Consider the following 22,630-nt stretch of genomic DNA (forward strand, 5'->3'; position numbering starts at 1 on the left):
GCAATCAATTATCTTGTTGTTATAAATGCAAGTGGTTAAAATTTTTTTTAAAAAGTAGGTTAGGAAAAATTGAAATGAAAAGGATCTGTCCAGTCTCACATTCCAGAGGCACCTACTCTTAATTATTTTTGTATTACGGTATTATCTTAGGGCGTTAATCTAAAAATACAGTGCTGCTCTTGATTAACCAATTTGAACAACTATCTGCTGACTTTACATGCCCTCCAATTTGGGAAGTAGGTCAAGTTTATTGAGATATAATTTACATACTGTAACATTCCTCCTTTTTAGTATACAGATTTGAGTTTTGACAACTTCAGCTCAGTCATGCTTCCCCCAAATTTCCTCTTAACAACTTTTAAAAAACTCCCCCCTCCATCCCAACCCATGGCAAACGATGTTTTCTGTTCTTATACATTTGCCTTCTCTAGAATGTTGAATAAATGTAGCCTTTTGATTCTGGCTTCTCCCATTCGACTTAACGCATCTGAAATTCATTCATGTTGTTGCATACAAGTTATTCAACGAGGATGAACCTAGAGATTATCATACTAAGTGAAGTCAATAAAGACAAATATCATATAATATCATTTATAAATGGAATCTAAAAAAATGATACTAATGAATTATTTACAAAACAGAAATAGAAAATTTTTAAAATTTTTAATTAAAGAAAGTTCATTGAATGAAGGTTCAAGAGTTTGTTAGGAGAAGGCAATGGCAAGCCACTCCAGTACTATTGCCTAGAAAATCCCATGGATGGAGGAGCCTGGTAGGCTGCGGTCCATGGGGTCACTAAGTCGGACACGACTGAGCTACTTCACTTTCACTTTTTACTTTCACACATTGGAGAAGGAAATGGCAACCCACTCCAGTGTTCTTGCCTGGAGAATCCCAGGGACGGGGGAGCCTGGTGGGCTGCCGTCTATGGGGTTGCACAGAGTCGGGCACGACTGAAGTGACTTAGCAGCAGCAGCAGCAGCAGCAAGAGTTTGTTGATTAATTCACAAGTTAAAAGATATATTTCCCCAGTTTTTGCTGATTAGGAACAACTCTGTAAGAAATATTAATATATAGATTTTTATATAAAATAAGTTTCATTTCATTTCTCTTCTCTAAATATCTAGCAGTAAGATTACCACATTTTATAGAAAGTATATTTTAAATTTATAGAAAGTTACCAGTGTTTTTCAAAGTAGCATTTAACATTCCTACCAGTAATATTTAAAGAGTTTCAGGTACTGCCAGCACATGATATTGTAATCTTGCTTTTTGTTTGTTCGTTGTTTTGTTTTTTAACCATTGAAACAAGGTCTTTTGCTCACTTCTTACTGGGTTCTTTGTTTCCTTGTTATTGAGTCCTGAGAATCCTTCATGTATTCTGAATTAAGTGTTTTATAAAATATGTGTCTTGCAAATATTATCTCCTGGCTTTCAGCTTGTTTTTTCACTCTCTTATTAGTACCTTTCAAGGTATAGAAGTTTTAAACTTTGATAAGGTCCTATTTATCAATGTTTTATTTTATGGATCATGTTTTTGGTGCTTGCATCTAAGAAATGTTGCCTAACCCAAGAGTAGAAGCTTTTCTTCTAAGGTTTTTGTAGTTTTAGATTTTATTTTTACATACATGACCCATTCTGACTTAACAATTATAACCATGCCAGGCATGTTTTGAGGTTCTTTTCTCTCTCTCTTTTTTTTTTGCCTATTTTTCCAGCAACATTTGTTGAAAAGAATGTCCTTTCTCTATTGAATTGCCTTTCAGTTCAGTTCAGTTCAGTCGCTCAGTCGTGTCCGACTCTTTGTGACCCCATGAATCACAGCAGGCCAGGCCTCCCTGTCCATCACCAACTCCAAAGTTCACTTAAACTCATGTCCATCGAATCGGTGATGCCATCCAAACATCTCATTCTCTGTCGTCCCCGTCTCCTCCTACCCCCAATCCCTCCCAGCATCAGACTCTTCCAGTGAGTCAACTCGTCGCATGAGGTGGCCAAAGTATTGCAGTTTCAGCTTCAGCATCAGTCCTTCCAATGAACACACAGGATTGATCTCCTCCAGAATGGACTGGTTGGATCTCCTTGCACTCCAAGGGACTCTCAAGAGTCTTCTCCAGCACCACAGGTCAAAAGCATCAATTCCTCGGTGATCAGCTTTCTTCACAGTCCAACTCTCACATCCATACATGACCACAGGAAAAACCATAGCCTTGACTAGACGAACCTTGGTTGGCAAAGTAATGTCTCTGCTTTTTAATATGCTATCTAGGTTGGTCATAACTTTCCATCCAAGGAGTAAGCGTCTTTTAATTTCATGGCTGCAATCAGCATCTGCAGTGATTTTGGAGCCCCCCAAAATAAAGTCTGACACTGTTTCCATTGTTTCCCCATCTATTTCCCATGAAGTGATGGGACCAGATGCCATGATCTTTGTTTTTTGAATGTTGAGCTTCAAGCCAAACTTTTCACTCTCCTCTTACACTTTCATTAAGAGGCCTTTGAGTTCCTCTTCACTTTCTGCCATAAGGGTGGTGTCATCTGCATATCTGAGGTTATTGATATTTCTCCCGGCAATTTTGATTCCAGCTTATGCTTCTTCGAGCCCAGCGTTCCTCATGATGTACTCTGCATAGAAGTTAAATAAGCAGGGTGACAATATACAACCTTGACGTACTCCTTTTCCTATTTGGAAGCAGTCTGTTGTTCCATGTCCAGTTCTAACTGTTGCTTCCTGACCTGCATACAGGTTTCTCAAGAGGCAGGTCAGGTGTTCTGTTATTCCCATCTCTTTCAGAATGTTCCACAGTTTATTGTGATCCACACAGTCAAAGGCTTTGGCATAGTCAATGAAGCAGAAATAGATGTTTTTCTGTCTTTACACCTTTGTAAAAAATCAATTGATCATTAATGTGTGGACCTATTTCTCGTTCTCTATTCTATTCCATCAATCAATGTTCCTCTCTTTTGCCAACAACACACTATCTTAATTACTCTAGATTTATAAGCCTTGGATCAGGCACTGAAGATTTCACTTTTCTTCTTCTTTTTCCAAATTGATTTGGTTCTCATTTCCCTTTACATGTAATTCCTATCTGCCAATGCAAGAGAGATAAGAGATGCAGGTTCAATCCCTGGGCTGGGAAGATCCCCTGGAAGAGGGCATGGCAACCCACACCAGTATTCTTGCCTGGAGCATCCCATGGACAGAGGAGCCTGGCAGGCTACAGTCCATAGCATCACCAAGAGTCAGACATGACTGAAGTTCTGGTCAGTTCAGTTCAGTCTCTCAGTCGTGTCTGACTCTCTGCGACCCCATGAATCACAGCACGCCAGGCCTCCCTGTCCATCACCAACTCCCGGAGTTCACTCAAACTCATGTCCACAGAGTCGGTGATGCCATCCAGCCATCTCATTCTCCGTCGTCCCCTTCTCCTCCCGCCCCAACCTTTCCCAGCATCAGAGTCTTTTCCAGTGAGTCAACTCGTCGCATGAGGTGGCCAAAGTATTGGAGTTTCAGCTTTAGCATCAGTCCTTCCAATGAACACCCAGGATTGATCTCCTTTAGAATGGACTGGTTGGATCTCCTTGCAGTTACTCAGCACATAATTTTTTTAAAGCTTGGTGAATTCTGCAAAAATCCCTGCTGGGATTTTGATTGTGATTACATTGAGTCTATAGACCTATTTGAAAATAACTCACATATTAGCAACACTGAAACTTCAGTTCAGAGAATATAGTATATCATTCCATTTATTTAGGTCTTTAAGTTCTTTCAACTGTGTTTCATATTTTCCAAAGTAGAGGTTTTCTACATATTGTGTTAGATTGACACCTAAGTATTACATGAATGTTTTGATGCCACTGTACATGGTTCCTTTTTCCAATTTTTAAATTTCCATTACTATTATATAAAAATACAATTGATTTTTTTATATTAAGTGTATCACGCAACCTTGAACTTCACCAAAAACTTATTGGTTCTAAAACTTTTTTTGGAGATTCTTTAATATTTTCTATATATAAAATCAAATTATCTGTGAATAGACAAATTTGCCCATATTCCTATGTAATCCATATGCCTTATATACATTTTTCTTAATGCACTGGCTAGGTCTTTCCATTTGGTATTGATTAGAAGTAGTAAGAACAGACATCTTTTCCTTGTCCTCACTCTTAGTGAGAAGCATCCAGTCTTTCACAGATAAATACAATGTTAGCTGTAAGTTTTCTGAAAAAGCTCTTTCTCATGTTAAGAAGTTCACTTCCATTCTTAGTTTGGTGAGAGTTTGTATTACAGATGTTGAGTATTCTCATCTGGTTTTTGTGAATCTATTGATATTGCCATATTTTTTCTTCTTTACTGAAATGATGAATTATAATATTAGATTTCCTAACATTGAAAAGTCTTGCATACCCAGGATAAACCCTGCTTGATCATGATGTATTACCCTGTTATTATACGGTTGAACTCAGCTTGATATTTTGTTGAAGATTTTTGCATCTCTATGAGAGATATTGGTCTGTAAGCTTTCAGATGAAAAAAATTTGGTTTTATTTTCTTTTTTTTTCCTTCAATCATTTTCTATTCTTATCACTATTTCATTCCTCTACCTACTTTGAACTTAGTTTATTACTTTCTATTCTATATTCTTAAGTTGATACCTTAGATCAAAAGTTTACAGACTTTTTCTTAGAGGGTCTGCTGCTGCTGCTTCTAAGTCGCTTCAGTCGTCTCTGACCCTGAACGACCCAATAGATGGCAGCCCACCAGGCTCCTCTGTCCCTGGGATTCTCCAGGCAAGAATACTGCACTGAGTTGCCATTTCCTTCTCCAATGCATGCATGCATGCTAAGTTGCTTCAGTCATGTCCGACTCTGTGTGACCCTATGGACAGCAGCCCACCAGGCTCCTCTGTCCACAGGATTCTCTAGGCAAGAATACTGGAGTGGGTTGCCATTTCCTTCTCCACTTAAAGGGTCAGATAATACATATTTTAGTCTCATGGACCCTACAGTCTCTGTTGCAGCTACTTAATTCTGCCATCATAGTATTAAAGCAAGCATAGACGATACATAAATAGATGTTGCTGTGTTTCAATAAAACTTTATTTACAAGTTGAACAGCCAATGGGTCATAGTCTGCTGACCCTTTCTTAAGTCATCACTTAAGGTCTTTCTTTTTTTCTGCTATCAGCATTTAAAGCTCTAAACTTCCTTCCCAGCAACTGCTTCAGCTCATACATAAATTGTGCTATACTGTGTTTTTGTTTTCATTGAGTTTAGAATATTTTCTATATTTTGTGATGTTCTGGGATCTGTGGGCTATTTAGATATGTGTTGATTAAATTCAGATATTTTGGGAATTTCCAGATTGTTTCATTATTGACTTCTATTTTAAATCATTGGGGGTGAAAGGACATCATCTGTATGACTTTAGTTATTTTTAATTTCATTTTTATTTATTTCAGAGTCTAACATGCATCTGATCTGGAGGATGTACCATGTGCACTTGAAAATAATATGCATTCCATTGTCAGGTAGAGTGTTCTATAAGTGTTATTCGGGTCAAGTTGCTTAATGTTGTTATTCAAATCATCTTTATCTTCACTGATTTTCTGTCTTCTTGTTTTATCAACCACTGAGAGAGGATTATTAATATTTTCAACTTACATTTGAATTTGGCTATTCTTCTTTTTAGTTTTTGAAATTTTTGCTTCATGTATTTGAAAAGTTTGTTAATAGGTACATGCACATTAAGATTATTATGTCCTCTTGATGTATATTTATTATTAGGAAATCTCCTCCTTCATCCCTGGTAATATTTATTATTATGACATGTCTTTCTTTATCACTGGTGATATCCTTTGCTATAAAATCTACTCTCTCAAAATTAATACAGATATCCCAGCTATGCTTAATATTTGTATTGTTTATCTCTCTTTTCATTTTGTTACTATTAATATAGCTACTCCAGCCTTTTGGTGCTGAATGTCTGCATATTATAGATTTCCCGTCTTCATATTCTTAACTTTATGTGTACATATGTACACCTGCAAACATACATGCATGCATGCTAAGTCACTTCAGTCATGTCCAACTCTTTGTTACCCTATGGTAACAGCCAGGCTCCTCTGTCCATGGGATTCTCCAAACAAGAATACTGAAATGGGTTGCCATGCCCTCCTGCAGGGGATCTTCCTGACCCAGGGATCAAACCTACATCTCTTAGGTCCCCTGCATTGGTGGGTGGGTTCTTTACCACTAGCACCATCTGGAAAGCCCACATACATACCTGCTGCTGCTGCTGTTGCTAAGTCGCTTCAGTTGTGTCTGACTCTGTGTGGCCCCATAGACGGCAGCCCACCAGGCTCCTCTGTCCCTGGGATTCTCCAGGCAAGAATATTGCAGAGGGTTGCCATTTCCTCTTCCAATGCATTCATGCATGCTAAGTCATTTCAGTCGTGTCCGACTCTGTGCAACCCTATGGACAGCAGCCCATCAGGCTCCTCTGTCCACAAGATTTTCTAGGCAAGAATACTGGATTGGGTTGCCATTTCCTTCTCCAACATACATACCTATGTGTATATAAATGGTTTTCTTGAAGAGAAAATATGGTTGGGTATTGTTTTACATTTCAGTTCAGTTCAGTTCAGTTCAGTCGCTCAGTCGTGTCCGACTCTCCGCGACCCCATGAATCACAGCACGCCAGGCCTCCCTGTCCATCACCAACTCCAGGAGTACACTCAAACTCATGTCCACAGAGTCGGTGATGCCATCCAGCCATCTCATTCTCCGTCGTCCCCTTCTCCTCCCGCCCCCAACCTTTCCCAGCATCAGAGTCTTTTCCAGTGAGTCAACTCGTCTCATGAGGTGGCCAAAGTATTGGAGTTTCAGCCTTAGCATCAGTCCCTCCAATGAACATCCAGGATTGATCTCCTTTAGAATGGACTGGTTGGATCTCCTTGCAGTATTCCATATTTATCTTTTAACTGGAGTGTTTAGAGCATATACACTTAATGTATGTACCAATGTGGCTATGTTTAAATCTGTTTTCTTTTTATTTTTATATCTCTCCCTTTTTCCACAATTTTTGCCTTATTTGGTTTAATTGACTGTTAGTAATCTATATTATTTCTAATATTAGTTTATAAGCTAGATCTCTGATTCCTTTTTAGTTATTACTACAAGATTTATAATATGAACCTTTAAATTATCATAGTTTGATCTAACAACCTTATTGTTATATTCTTCTATTTCCCTCTTCTTGTCTTTTGTGCTATTAACCTCATATGTTTTACATATTTGAAAGAAATCAATAAATCTCCAGCTAGACTGATCAAGGTAAAAAGAAAGAAAATTCAAATGCTCAATGTCAAAAATAAAAGATGGGACAAAACTACAAATACTATAGGTATTAAAAAGTAATAAGGAAATACTATGATAATCTTTATGATAATATCCAAAGGAGAGTTCAAGTCCAACTGTTTTAACAAAGTCAACTTTCTTCTACGTGCAAAAAAGCAACCCTTTTTAATATAAGAAAGCTAATATTTATAGAGAACAGCTATAGGAGAGAAAGATTTTAAAAGGGAGAGAAGTTCATTCAACTATGCATTTATTATTCTTTAAGGAATCTACTGCTAATCATATAATTATTCCTTATTCAGTGTTTCAAATTTAGAGTATATGGGCTATTTCCTCGAAATGCACATTTCCAGGAATTTGGAATTTGAGTGGAATTTGAGTGCCAATGCAGGAGATGCAGGAGACATAGGTTTGATCCCTGGGTCAGGAAGATCTCCTAGAGGAATGGCAACCCACTCCAGTATTTTTGCCTGGAAAATCCCATGGACAGAGGAGCCTGATGGACTACAGTCCATGGGTTTGCACAGAGCTGGACATGACTGAGTTACTAAACACATATGCAGTCTCCCTATGATTTTAGAGAGGTAAAGCTTCACAGTGCAGATCTTTGCCCTTGAAGAGCGATAACAGAAATAGAAAGGAGAAAAAAAGAAAAAAACACATCTCTAGGGGATCAGGCCAGGAAAATGTCATGGCATGAAGCTATGAGATGTGATGAATTAATATTCTTTAATATATTTTGACTCTGTTTTAAAACACTCTGGTTCCTGAAAACTGTTAATCTGGATTACCACCCTTTAAGTTAACATCTCTAAACTAAGCATGCATTTATGAAACTAGACATTTTGCATTAAAATGATCATTGTCCAGATCCTGATAGATTAGATTTTTTTTTTCTAATCTGGTTTTTGACCAGAGTATTAATTCAATCATGGCACTGAATGAAAAATTTACAGGGAGCTTAATCAACCATCAGAGATGTGGTATCTATCTCTGTCATTTTACCTTAGCATGAGACAAAAATGATAAAACAAATTAGAAGAAAATATATGTGTTTTACTTGCAAAATTAGAGCAACCTAATCATTTTCTCAATGTGAAAAGTTTAATGAAAAAGTAGATTGATCTAATTTGGGATGCTTCAGTCACTGACACATTTAAATTGTTTTAAAAAAATAATAAGCCAAGCTCTTGAGTCATACTGAATGATTCACCCATGAATTCTTGAGGGGATTAATTTAAAACAATTCCAGAGAAACAGTATCTTCATATACCTACCCTAAATAAGAAGAAAACAACGGAAGAGGGAAGTTATTCTAGAGGAGAAAAAGGGAAGCATCAGGACAGAACAGAATCTTGGTCAATCAGAGCAGGTTAATTCAAGAGCCACGTGATAAGGCAAAGTAGTGAAAAATAATGGAGGGTTGGCTTCTATGGAAATAAAAGTCTTCCTCGTCTCTTTCACACTCCTACTCACCTCCTCTCTCTCTGTGTTACTTTTTGCTAGATCCGTAAATGCAAAGGAGGAGTGATCATTATTGTTCAGGTTCCAGGGAACTAAAAGGCCCACATGCTTCAGGGATCCAGTTTTCAAAACACACGAAAGGCACAGAGCTCTTGGTCACAACCCTGTCTCCTACTTCTTTTCACAGCAAGCATGGGAAGGGCAGCACCCACTTCATCACAGAACACAACCAGCCACCCTTCTCCACAGACTCTGCCTTTCTCCTGCTTAGCAGTCACCCCTGAGATTACGGCCTGGAACTCCCGTCAGAGCTGCCATAAACGCTGAACTACCACAAGCTACTGAAGATAGAGGGCCCCACTTTGTCACTCTGGCTTCATCCAAGAACTGCAAGACTCTTTGATGGTATCGTAGTGTCAGGATCTAGGATTCTGACTTATCACAAACCCCCTTTCTTTATCCTAGGTTATTTAATTTTTTTAAGTTTAGAAAAAGGGAGGATATTAGAGTTCCACCATACAATTCGAGGCCAAAGTACCAGGTGACAAACAAAGTTACTTTGACTTATTTTCCCTCCATTTTCTACATGTCCCACTTAGTAACTCCCCTTAGACTGGAGGAGACCCACAGTTGAGCCAAGACAGTATTCAGGTATTCCTAAGTCTGTTAGCAAAAGTGGAATTTCTTTTTATTATTGTTATTACTATTAAAACTACTTTTTAACAGCTTTATTGAAATAAATAACATTCCATACAATTTGCCAATCTGAAGCATATAATTTGATGGCTTTAGTACATTCATATACTTGTGCATTCATCTGGAATTTCTATATCACTTACAAACATATTCCAATATTATTCCAACTTCTTAAACAAGATAAAGATAAACTTGAGATTTTTTACTATTAGCTGTGAAAATTTTTTAATATGACGTCATAAGCAATCAAAAAATCCAAAAAAAGCCACACAGATATGAATGTTAAAGAATGATAGATAATACACACTCTATTCTTTAACCTTTTCCTTTTGCTTCAGTTTAGTTCTGTTTTCTATTTATATTTGAAAATTAATCCTGTTGTTTGATTATTTATTAAAATAAACTATTTATATACATACAAACATATCTGTTTGAGCTAATTAATGATTCATGCCCGCAGTTGATCATTTATAGGATACTTTCCCCCTGCTGCTAAGTCACTTCAGTCGTGTCCGACTCTGTGTGACCCCATAGACGGAAGCCCACCAGGCTCCCCCGTCCCTGGGATTCTCCAGGCAAGAACACTGGAGTGGGTTGCCATTTCCTTCTCCAATGTGTGAAAGTGAAAAGTGAAAGTGAAGTAGCTCAGTCGTGTCCGACCCTTAGCGACCCCACGGACTGCAGCCTACCAGGCTCCTCCATCCATGGGATTTTCTAGGCAAGAGTACTGGAGTGGCTTGCCATTGCCTTCTCCAACTTTCCCCCTACATATCTCAAAATGAAGCCAACACTAATTATTTGGTAGCAGGTCAAGACTTAGCTAGAGCAGGAACTACACAGCCTCTGGATAATATTTATATATCCCTGACCCTCTCCTGAAGGACTGGAAATCACTCTCTTAGGAACATGTTCTGGAACCTCAAACTGTGTCAGGTTATTAAGTCTTATGTGACTCTATTCATTCTCCTCTCTCCTTGACTTTTTCTTATTTACAATAAGGGATGCAGGTTCTGCCAAGAAAAATACAACAAGCTTAATCTCAGCTACTGCCTAGAGATCTTTCAAAAGGAGAATACAGTTGGCCTCCTTATCCATAGGTTCCACATTTGTGGATGCAACCAACCACCTCTAGAAAGTTCCAAAAAGCAAAAATCGAATTTGCCATGTGTTGGTGGGCTTCTTAGATGGCGCTAATGGTAAAGAACCTGCTTACCAATGCAGGAGACATGAGACGCAGGTTCAATCTCTGAGTTGGGAAGATCCCCTGGAGGAGGGCATGGCAACCCACTCCAGTATTCTTTCCTGGAAAATCCCCATGAATAGAGAAGCCTGGCAGGCTACAGCCCATAGGGTTGCTGAGATGGACAGGACTAAAGCAATTTAGCACGCAGGCACAGCAGCTCTTTACATAGTTTTTACATTGTACTTACAACTATTTACATAATGTTTACATTGTATTAGTTAATATAAGTCATCAAGAGATGATTAAAAATATATGGGAGGATGTACACAGATTATATGCAAATACTACACAGTTGTATGTAAGGCACTTGAGCATCCTCAAATCTCTGTATCCCAGGGTAGAACCAGTCCCCCTGAATTCTAAAAATGGATTTGAAAGGAACAATCACATTAAAAAAAATAATAACCTTGGGAAAAACCAACTGCTTTCACGTAATAATAAATCATTCACAGAGTCTAAAGAGTACTTCTTTTTCACACATTCTTTCATGTTAAGGCACTCCTTCCTGTAAGGTAGGAAAGTCTGGGTATCCCTCACTGCCAACTAAGCTGAGGAGACATTCAGTTCAAAGGCTTGGAAGTGACCTATTCAGAGATACATATGGAGATGGCAGCAGAACAAAAACAGAAGTTTTAAGAGACAAGGAGAGGAAAATAGGCTCATTTTCTAATGCAAAAGCTTGGAATTCATATATTTGAAGTAGCTCATCTCACTACAATACTTTTTTTTAGTGTTAGATTGCCAGATAAAAGTATAGAATGCCGAGCTAAATTGATATTAGACAGCAATTAATTTTTAATATATGTGTGTCCCAAGTCATATTTGTAACATACTAAAAAATTATTTGTTGTTTACCTGAAATTCAGTTCAACTGGACATGCTATGATTTGCTAAATATGTGACTATTTAATGTGGCTTTTAAAATTATCTGTAAATGCCTTTGGCTCTAGATTTTTAAGCTTCAGGTTATTCTTACCCACAAAACTCCAGACTCAATACAACCAACCGCTTACTTGACATCTCCACTCAGTGCTTAATAGACATTTAAAGCTCAACATAGCCAACACCAAGGTCCAACTCTCTGCCTCCACGCCTCAGTCCTCCTCAGACTGCTCCTGCAGTTAGCCTCACCCCTCTTAATGGTCTCTTCTATAGCTTAGGTCAAAACTGGGTGTCATCCTTTGCTCCTCCCACACTCTCACACCTCAAATACTTCATTTTTGCATCCTTGTAGTCCATGGGGTCGCTAAGAGTCGGACTTGACTGAGCAACTTCACTTTCACTTTTCACTTTCATGCATTGGAGAAGGAAATGGCAACCCACCCCAGTGTTCTTGCCTGGAGAATCCCAGGGACGGAGGAGCCTAGTGGGCTGCTATTTATGGGGTCGCACAGAGTCGGACACGACTGAAGCGACTTAGCAGCAGCAGCAGTAAAATGGAGGAACTCTCAATGGGTTCAGGCAGATAGAGACAATGAAGAAATATGCCCCCAAGTACTCCTGCACAGAGTTGCTTCTAGTCCAAAGAAGTCTCTTTTTCAGAACCACAGAGCCTCTTGCTATATTTGTGTCAGTCAACCAATAAATGACTGTCCTTAAAGAAAGGCAAAGGTGACATCTTTTACATAATAAATTCCGTCAGTCCAAGGCTTTCACTTTCAGCTCAGCTTAAAATGTATAGTAGGAACTGCTAACTGCTGTTAAGCGGGAAAACAAGACAAAACTCATTAGCTGAAACCCCCACTCCCACTCGAGTTATTAAATGAAAGTTATCTTTTCACTTTTAGAGGCAGCACCTAGCCTTCTAGAGGCCTAATAATCCTTTCCAACTAGAAGACAAAGGACTTTCCTAAAATAAGTAGAGGCTATACAATGTGTAAATCTGTATAATACCCAAGTCCAGCTTCAAATTTGAGAACTCCAAGACATTTTCTGGCAATTTGTTGTTTAGTACAACTGATGCTAAAGCTGAAACTGCAATACTTTGGCCACCTCATGCAACGAGTTGACTCACTGGAAAAGACTCTGATGCTAGGAAAGGTTGGGGGCAGGAGGAGAAGGGGACGACAGAGAATGAGATGGCTGGATGGCATCACCGACTCTGTGGACATGAGTTTGAGTGAACTCCGGGGGTTGGTGATGGACAGGGAGGCCTGGCGTGCTGATTCATGGGGTCGCGGAGAGTCAGACACGACTGAGCGACTAAACTGAACTGAACTGAACTGAACATATGATAAATGTTGTGAGATCATGTCAGGTCTTCCTTATCAAACACCAAGGAACACAGAAACAGATAATTAGAGCAACTCAGAGCAACCTAATTTTTTAAACCAGTCCAGACCAATAAACATTTTCTCTAAGTTTCTACCAGATCAGCAATTACCCTCTGAGATTCTCAACAAGGAGCAATGATTTCTACTCTGCTGTCAAGGCTTAATGCGCCTAAGGTGCTAGAGATGCTGGAGGAGAACAGCCAAAGCAAAAAGGGTTTATTGGTTCATCAATATTTTCAGATATTTCAGGTCCTAGGCCTGGTGCTCAGCAGAGTCAAATTGGAAAGTGGTGTTTTCTGTCATGCAGTTTTGCTATGTCACTGTGTCAATAGCAACTTCTCATATAACATGTCAATCATGGCATGTATGTTTTCAAAAGATGGTAAATGTGATTAACAACAATTTGTAAGTGACTAGGTCAAAACTAATGAAGGTAACTACGTAAGAAAAACAATTTAAAAGATAAAATAATCTTGAATCCCTCTATCAAATAATTAAAGATTTTCATAAAACCAAGAATCAAAAATGCAATGCACAATCTACATTTTTTTCTGTGGGACACAAAGAGAAGTAAAGCTTCTTAAAGAGAATTGAAAATGATTTCATTCCACATAGAAAAGTCCACTGTAAAAGTTCCATTTTGATAAGTACTTTTCTACTATATTGACACATTATCTCCATATCAGGCATTTTCCATAGCCTTTGCCAATAACTCAGTTGGTAAAGAATCCGCCTGCAATACAGGAGACCCCAGTTCAATTCCTGGGTCAGGAAGATCCCCTGGAGAAGGGATAGGCTACCCACTCCAGTATTCTTGGGCTTCCTTGGTGGCTCAGCTGGTAAAGAATCCACCTGCAGGAAACCTGGGTTCGATCCCCAGGTTGGGAAGATTCCCTGGAGTAAGGGAACAGCTACCCACTGCAGTATTCTTGCCCAGAGAATTCCATGGACTGTATAGCAACTTTCACTTCTTTTTTTTCAAATTTTCAGGAAACAAGCAAATTTGAAGGGACGATCTATTTTCTTTGTTTTTTGCACATTTTAATTTCAAAAGTTTCCATGCCTTTTTGAGAACATAGCAGGGCATATTTTTCTATGTTGCTATGCCTAGTGTTTCTAAACACTGAAATGTTCTAAAAATTCTGTCACATAATAAAATAAACCTTTCAAGCTAGATTAAAAAATAATTGAGTCTACTGTTTAAATGTCTGCAACAAAACTATTAGTTCCCTGAAATAAAAAAGGGTTTACAGATAGCCTTCAGAGGCAACTTCAGAGGTACCCAGTCAGAACTGTGATCTCCAGCAGACTGTGTATGTGTGTGTAAAAGTGTGTAAATTCAATTAAATCATCAAGAGCACTTTGAATACCCCAAGTTAGTGGAGTTTCTGCCCATTTCTTATAAAGACTTTCCATACCCATTTTTCTTCCCATTGATGAATTTACTGACTCTGAACACAAATGCTTCCCTTTATCACATCATCTTCTGTCTAAGTCTCTGGGTAACCGCTCTCCTAAGAGGCTGGCCTTTTCAAAGATAACTGAAATGTTTTAATCCTCATATTGCATCAACTGATCACTTCCAACAATTAAATTCTCATTTGAATACAATGTTTGGTAAGTCTCTCAGACCATCTGAAACGCTGACTCTGCATGTGACAGGAATCATACTACTCAAAACATTCTCCCCAATATGTCGCTAAGAGGAAAACTACCTGGAGTATAGCTATTAATGTCAAACAGACTGTCATCGAAGAAAACAAAAATGCATAAAAATCATCTTTGGACAAAGTACAGCCCAATGGAAAAACACCGTAGTTTTTATGTGCAAATATCTTAAACGTCTTTTTGGAATGTTTAAAGAATGAGTTAGCAAGGAATCTGCTCCTGGTGCCTCTCCATAACCCAGAATAACGTTATAATGAAAAGAGTTTTAGAGTTAAAGGGTTTTCCATCATAGCACGCTATAATTTTACTAAAAGATGCATTTGCCCCAGTTTCTAGTCAACACATTATAAAGAAATGTTTAATTTCTAGCTTGGGCCGAGGGTTCTATTTAGCCTATCAAAGCACAGACCTGTTATAAACGCTGGGACTCTTGCCAGAACAATTTTCCCCCTGCAACTCTTAGTAAAGATCATACCTCGAAAGCACTGTGCCTTGCACACCACGCAGATTTAAGCTCCCACTCCCACCTACGGAGCTTGGCACCAGCGGCTTTTGAGGTAACCCTCATCTCTTAAAACTCAGACTGAATTGCCACCACCGCTCCCTTCCCTCCCACCACCGTCTCCTCAACCTTGCTCAGCTCTCCGGAGCTCAGCACGGAGCGTCCCTAAAGCCCCAGCAGTGTGAACTCGGGGTGTCACCCAACTCCCAGCCCTGCGCACACCCACAAACACTCTCCTACTCCCTCCGCAGCAAACTGCCCCCCAATCTGTCACTCAGCTCCCCTCAGTTCCCCCCAACACCATACCCCCACGTCCCCGTAGCTTTTTCCCTCCTCCTCGTGGCTTCATCGTAGACACACCTGTCTACCCCGCTCTCAGACGTCAGGTGCCCACGCCCTTATCACGCCCCTCTCAATCCAGCTGGCGCTACCCACCCTCCCCGAGGAAGGTCATTTCGCTCGGAGCGCCTTCTTCCCCCATCCCTCGGCCACCCGCAAACAGCCCCCGACTTCCACCCTCGCGGGCTCGGAGAAAAGGGAGCCTGTGGTACCTGCCGAGAGGGCGGCGGCGGCGGCGAGCAGCAGAAGAGCCTGGCGGAGCGCGGCGCAGAGCGCTCGGGTCATGGCCACGGGGCGCCGCGCCCGCGCTTTCAGGCCGGGGAGAGGAGCGGCCGGGGCAGCGCGGGCCGCTTTGAAGTTCCCGGGGCGCTGCAAGGAAGCGCAGCCCGGTACCCTTCTCAAGCGTGCGGTTGGCTCTCCTCGGCGCTGGCGCCCGCCTCCCCTGCCTCCCCCAGCCCCCGCCCCCGCGGCTGGCTGCGCGCGGGGCTGCAGCCTCTGGCCCCGCAGCCGGGCTGGCAGCGGCGGGGGGCGGGGGGCGGCAGAGCCCGCCCCTGCCGCGCCTCCGCCCCGGGCCCTCCCGCTGCTGCCCGGGGCCTGGCGCTGCCCAGCGGGCGGGCAAAGGCGGCTGGTGGGGGAGGCAGGGAGAGCGCCCAGAGGCGGGGCGGGGATGGGTAGGGAGCGGAATAAGAATGGTGAGGTGGGCGGAGTCCCCAGGACTGGGTACGCTGAGAAGCGGGTCGGGACAGGACGGAAAGCCCTACTGAGACTTTAGGAAAACTTAAACCCTGCAGCAGATGCTTCCTGGTGGCTCCGCTATGTAGTCTTCTACTGTGGATCCACGCGTCCAGGTCTCCTGACACTCACTTGTCGTCAACGCCCTCAAGGTTTTCTAACGTGATTGATCCCTGAAACACCCAGGCTCCACGCTCCGCCACGTCCTGGCAGTGCGCGCCTCTGTGGAAGGGCGCCCTCTGTGTCCAGCTATAGAAATAACCAGTTGCCCCACTGCCTGGGTTCCCTGTAGCTGTGGTTTAACAAATTCTTCTCTGATCTTGTGCCTTCAAGCAACCCTTCCCTCTAGCAACCCATCCTTCTATGAATGGCGACCGAAGGCAGACTACCTGCGCCACGCTATGTGGTCGTCTGCAATGCGTAATCCAGGTTTGGAAGGAAGTAGAGGACCAGTCCTACGGAAGATATTTTAGCAACTACAGTTTTAGTAATTGAAACACTGAGGGGCAGAGTGGAATCATACACAGGGTTTAAGGAGAGGTGAAGAATGATATAAAGTAATATATTCAGTTCAGTTCAGTTCAGTCGCTCAGTCGTGTCCGACTCTCTGCGACCCCATGAATCACAGCACGCCAGGCCTCCCTGTCCATCACAACTCACCGAGTTCACCCAAACTCATGTCCATAGAGTCGGTGATGCCATCCAGCCATCTCATTCTCTGTCATCCCCGTCTCCTCCCACCCCCAATCCCTCCCAGCATCAGAGTCTTTTCCAGTGAGTCAACTCGTCGCATGAGGTGGCCAAAGTATTGCAGTTTCAGCTTTAGCATCAGTCCTTCCAATGAACACCCAGGATTGATCTCCTTTAGAATGGACTGGTTGGATCTCCTTGCAGTCCAAGGGACTCTCAAGAGTCTTCTCCAGCACCACAGTTCAAAAGCATCAATTCTTCGGCTATCAGCTTTCTTCACAGTCCAATTCTCACATCCAAACATGACCACGGGAAAAACCATAGCCTTGACTAGATGGACCTTGGTTGGCAAAGTAATGTCTCTGCTTTTTAATATACTATCAAGGTTGGTCATAACTTTCCTTCCAAGGAGTAAGCGTCTTTTAATTTCATGGCTGCAATCAGCATCTGCAGTGATTTTGGAGCCCAAAAAAATGAAGTCTGACACTGTTTCCACTGTTTTTCCATCTATTTCCCATGAAGTGATGGGACCAGATGCCATGATCTTTGTTTTCTGAATGTTGAGCTTCAAGCCAACCTTTTCACTCTCCTCTTTCACTTTCATCAAGAGGCTTTTGAGTTCCTCTTCACTTTCTGCCATAAGGGTAGTGTCATCTGCATATCTGAGGTTATTGATATTTCTCCCAGCAATCTTGATTCCAGCTTGTGCTTCTTCCAGCCTAGTGTTCCTCATGATGTACTCTGCATATAAGTTAAATAAGCAAGGGGACAATATACAGCCTTGGCGTACTCCTTTTCCTATTTGGAACCAGTCTGTTGTTCCATGTACAGTATTAGAAACTTGTTTTAGTATTGTTTAAATCCCTGGGGCTTATCAAATGAGTGCTTCCCATGTGGATTGTGTTTGCAAGTATAAGGGCAGTCTTACCAATTAATAATTAGCCTAAATTCAATCCACGTATTTAGCCTGTACATTAAAGTGAGTAGGATTTTTTCAAATTTTATTATAGTTGATTTATAATGTTATGTTATTTTCAGGTGTACAGCAAAGTAAATCAATTATACATATACATATATCCACTCTTTTTAAAACTTTTTTCCCATATAGGCCTTAAGAGACTATTGATAGCATTCCTTGTGCTATATAGTAGGTCATTATTGTTGTTCTGATTCTTTGAGACCCCATGGACTGCAGCACTGCCAGTCTTTCCTATCTATCACCAAATCCCGGAACATGCTCAAATTCATGTCCATCGAGTCGGTGATGCCATCCAACCATCTTGTCCTCTGTCATCCCCTTCTCTTACTGCCTTCAATCGTTCCCCTCATCAGGGTCTTTTCTAACAAGTTGGCTCTTTGCATCAGGTGGCCAAGGTATTGGAGATTCAGCTTCAGCATCAGTCCTTATTCGTTATCTCTTTTATATAGTAGTGTATATATGTCAGTCTGAATGGATTATTTTAAACTGAAAAACACAGAAAGGCAAGAATCCAGTACTGGTGTTATTGCTGCTGTTAGGTGGCTCTTTGAAGAATGGTTGTCATATAAATTAATTGCTTTAGAGTAAGAGATAATACTTGCTTCTTCATCTAGTTCAGCACCAAATAATGCATGTTCTTTCTGAAGTCTATGAAAGACTTCACAGATGAAGACTTCACAGATGAAGTCTTCACAGATGAAGGTGAAATGATGTATACAACTGAATTAATCGAAGAAACCTCAGTATTGGGGGTGGGATGTTTGTCGGACTTTGCATGATAATGACAGTGTTGAGGATCTCACCCAGCCCAAACACCACCACCACTTTGCATGAATTAAAACATCCGTAAGCATAAAATGACTTTGTTCTCATTTCACTCTGGATCCAAGTGAACACATCAAAAAAAAAAAAAAAATGGAGATGTGGGACAAGCCTGAGCCCTTCCAGACACCCACAAAACAGATGCTTTTTTGAGAAAAGACAAGAAAATGCTAGGACACATTATATTTTGACTGACTTGGCTTGCTCATTATTTGGTAAGTATACCCTAGATTGGAATCTCCCATTGGATCATGAGACTTGGAGCCTAAACATTGGGGCCTGTTTCTTCAAAAGTAAGTGGAACTTCTTTCCTCTCTATTTCTCAGAACTACAACAGTATTAATAAGGGTAGTGAATGTGAACATACTCAAACCTTAAGGCGTTACAGTAATGTCAGATATTTACCTTGCACATATTTAGTCTCTTAAATACAGTAAGCAGTGTCCCTGAAAGTTGGAAAGCTCTCATCTTCTGAGAAAGCAAGGTTAGTATCCTAAGAAGTCTGATATTGAATAACGTCAGTATTCTAAACAAACTCATCATTTTCCTCTTAGCCTAATGGTGCATTGTCCAATGTGGTATCTGCCAGCCACATGTGAATAGTGAGCAACTTGAATAAGTGCTGTATGTATAAAATGCATGCTGGATTTCAAAGACTTGCTATGAAATAAGAATATAAAATTATCAGTAATAATTTTTGTATTATTTACATTTTGAAATGATAATAATTTTGCTACATTGGATTAAGTAAAATATATTACTAAAATTAATTTCACCTATTGCTTATTATGGCTTCCCTGGTGGCTCAGATGGTAAAGCGTCTGCCTACAAGGCGGAAGACCTGGGTTTGATCCCCGGGTGGGAAGATCCCCTGGAAAAGGAAATGGCAACCCACTCCAGTATTCTTGTTGGAAAATTCCATGGACTGAGGAGCCTGGTAGGCTACAGTCCATGGGGTTGCAAAGAGTCAGACACGACTGAGCAACTTCACTTCACTATTGCTTATTACTTTTTAATATAGCTTTTAGAAAATTTTAAATTACGTATGTGACTCATATTCTTTCTCTATTGGACAGTGCTGGTCTAATAAATCCTCTTCAAGTGGCAAAAGATCATTATGTTTGTTTTGACTTAAGCACAGTATACAAAAGCCAAGACTTGTTAGGTACCTTGCCAGTCAACATGTGGCCAGCCAATGAAAGTAGCAGGAACTCTTGAATTCTTGGTGCAACGTTCTATAATACAATAAAAAAAATTAATATTTCAAAATCTAAATACCTTATTTAACGGGATTATTTTACACTACATCTTCAAATCCCATTTTCCTCTGTCCTAGGTGTATATTCTTCTTCCAACATCAGTACTATGGCAGGTTTGAAGTAAAGTGTTAACCACTCTCCAAATATTGAATTCCAATGGCTGGCAAAGTAAATATTTAGATCAAACTGTAAAAAAATTAGGCAACTGTAAATATTTTTGATACGCTTTAAGAGTTTCACCCTGATAATGTGTCCTAATTTTTACTTGAAAGAATATACTTTATTTGTATATGCACATAAACACACCTATGGAAATTAATCCAGTTTTAATGCAATATCTTTTAAAATGAGCTGTTATTCAAAAAAAGTATTATTAAGAAAATACTCTTTGGAGTGACTCTTGCTATTTAATATAAGCAGCACAAATGCATTGTTCAAGATGTGATATAATACAGTTCATCTTTCACATTTTTGTATATAACAAAACAATTTATGTGTGAGATTTTTTTTAATTTCACTGGAAAAAAATTTACATGCAAATATGTTTTTCAAGATTTAACCTTCTCCCCACCCTTAATCATCTATTTGTACATATTCATTACCATAGCAACATTACATCATGACTCCTGGATTCTCATCATCGAAGAAAAACAAAAACAACAAATAATTGAGAAGTTCATAACCCATCAGCAAAACAGACTTTGGGTGAGTAAATCTTATATAACCAATCCAAGCAGGTATAAATTGTAAAGATTCGATACATTTACAGAATAACATTCCAAATTAATAAGGCAAATAAATGTGTTAAACATAACTTTGAAAATAACTACTGGTTGAGTGTGATTGTTTAGGTTTTTTTTTTATCATACAGGTTTCTTTTGTTATTATCCTTTCCAGAATCATGAATGCCATGCATCTTAATTTCTCATTTCATCTTGGAAGATGAACTTGTCATTGAACAAGCATATGGTGAGGAGGCTTGCTATGATAATTTGTTATATACTGTCAAGGTCTAATCTTTTCTCATTTTTCCTTCCCTAAACTCACATTGTCTCTAAAGAAGTGCATGAGACACTTGTCTCCACTCATCTCATCTCTTAATCCCAAAAATCTTTGCATTGGGGAATCCCGATTTCATTTCACTTCTTCTCCTTCTCCTTCATCTGTTGTTGATTCTATTCCATGAAAACAGTCATTTGTTTTAGGACCTTTGTTGAAATTCTACAATATGTACCTTCCAAATGTATACCTCATGGGACAGCTCGGGCCTCATAAAAAAGAAAAATAATGACTCCCCTCTGTGGACTTGGATACTAGGGGAATATCAAACAGTTTCTTAGCTCAACTGCCACTAATAAAAGCTTAAAGTCTTTTTAAAGATTTGCATTATGTGTTTTCATCCCCTTCCAAAATGTCTGTACCCCTTCATTGATTTTCATATGCTTTTAATACTATTAATAACAAGGTTTTTCCACAAACTCAAACTTCGTTTTCTCTTCTGCTGACTAATGTCAATGTGCTGAGCTGATTAGCTACATTCAATACAGGCTCTATCTGTAAAAGGCAGGTCAGAGATCCAGTTCCAAGTAAGCAAGCCACCACTATTTGGATCATTTCCTTAGAGTGGGCCTATAATCATACTCTACCAGAGTGAGGTCACAAGGAAATAGGAGAGTTAGATGACTCAGTACAAATCTACCTTTTCCTAAGTAAATGACTCAAAGAGGACAGATATTTTTAACCCCAGACAAATAACCTGTTTTTCCCCCTTATCACTTTCCTGTATCATCTTTTATATTCAATTAATCAGCAGTTTCTATGGATTCTAACTTTTATAAAAAATCTCTCATATTTTTTTCATTTTTTCCATCTCACTGCAACCATCTGACCTCAGGTCATCATCTCCTTTAGCTTGAAATGTCAAAAATGCCTCCTCACTGGTCTGCCTTCCTTGAGGTTCACTCCTCTACAATCTATTCTCCTAGACCTGTCAGTCAGAGGGATCTTTTTATAGCACAAATGTGATCATGTAACTGGGGTTCCCTAGTAGCTCAGTTGGTAAAGAATCTGCGATCATGTAACTGAGCGCTACCTAAGACATATTTCTGTTCTAATACTGGTAGTTCTCTAACATTGGCACACAGTGAGCACTGAATAAATACTTATTGAAAGAATAAGTAAATGACATTTAAGACCCTCAACCGTATTGCCCCAAACCTGCTTTTCCAAGTGTATGTCCATTTTTCTCCCTGCTCCCTATACCCTAGCACTGTATTTGTTGAATGAATGACTTAACTCAATGACAGAAGTGTTTTCATAGCTAAAGATCTGCCCCCTTTGTATTCACATTGCAAAACCAGAGACTGTAGTTTGGGTAAGTACCGATAATGAGAGTGAATACTAAAACTGAGCAAGTAAACCTTAAAATGGAGAAGGAAATGGTAACCCACTCCAGTATTCTTGCCTGGAAAATCTCATAGATGGAGGAGCACCAAAGAATATTCACTAAGGAACTCTCTGGCTTGGAGGTGAAGTCATCCCAGTAAAAGAAATTTGAGCTCTAGGCAAGGTTTTGCTGCTGCTGCTAAGTCACTTCAG

General features: G+C 40.0%; 1 protein-coding gene across 1 annotated transcript in view; it reads right to left on the reverse strand.

Moving 5' to 3' along the window:
• Positions 1–16,103, reverse strand: part of ACVR1C (activin A receptor type 1C) — a 97,176-nt gene extending 81,073 nt beyond the window's left edge. Inside the window, exon 1 of the mRNA XM_055398216.2 lies at positions 15,763–16,103. Coding sequence (XP_055254191.1) covers positions 15,763–15,835 — 73 coding nt within the window. The 5' untranslated portion in view covers positions 15,836–16,103. The remainder of the gene's footprint in view (positions 1–15,762) is intronic.
• Positions 16,104–22,630: the final 6,527 nt, after the last annotated feature.

Source organism: Moschus berezovskii, chromosome 2 (genome assembly GCF_049115385.1).
Source record: "Moschus berezovskii isolate FMDL1 chromosome 2, NW_MosBer_1.0, whole genome shotgun sequence".
NCBI classification, from domain to species: domain Eukaryota; kingdom Metazoa; phylum Chordata; class Mammalia; order Artiodactyla; family Moschidae; genus Moschus; species Moschus berezovskii.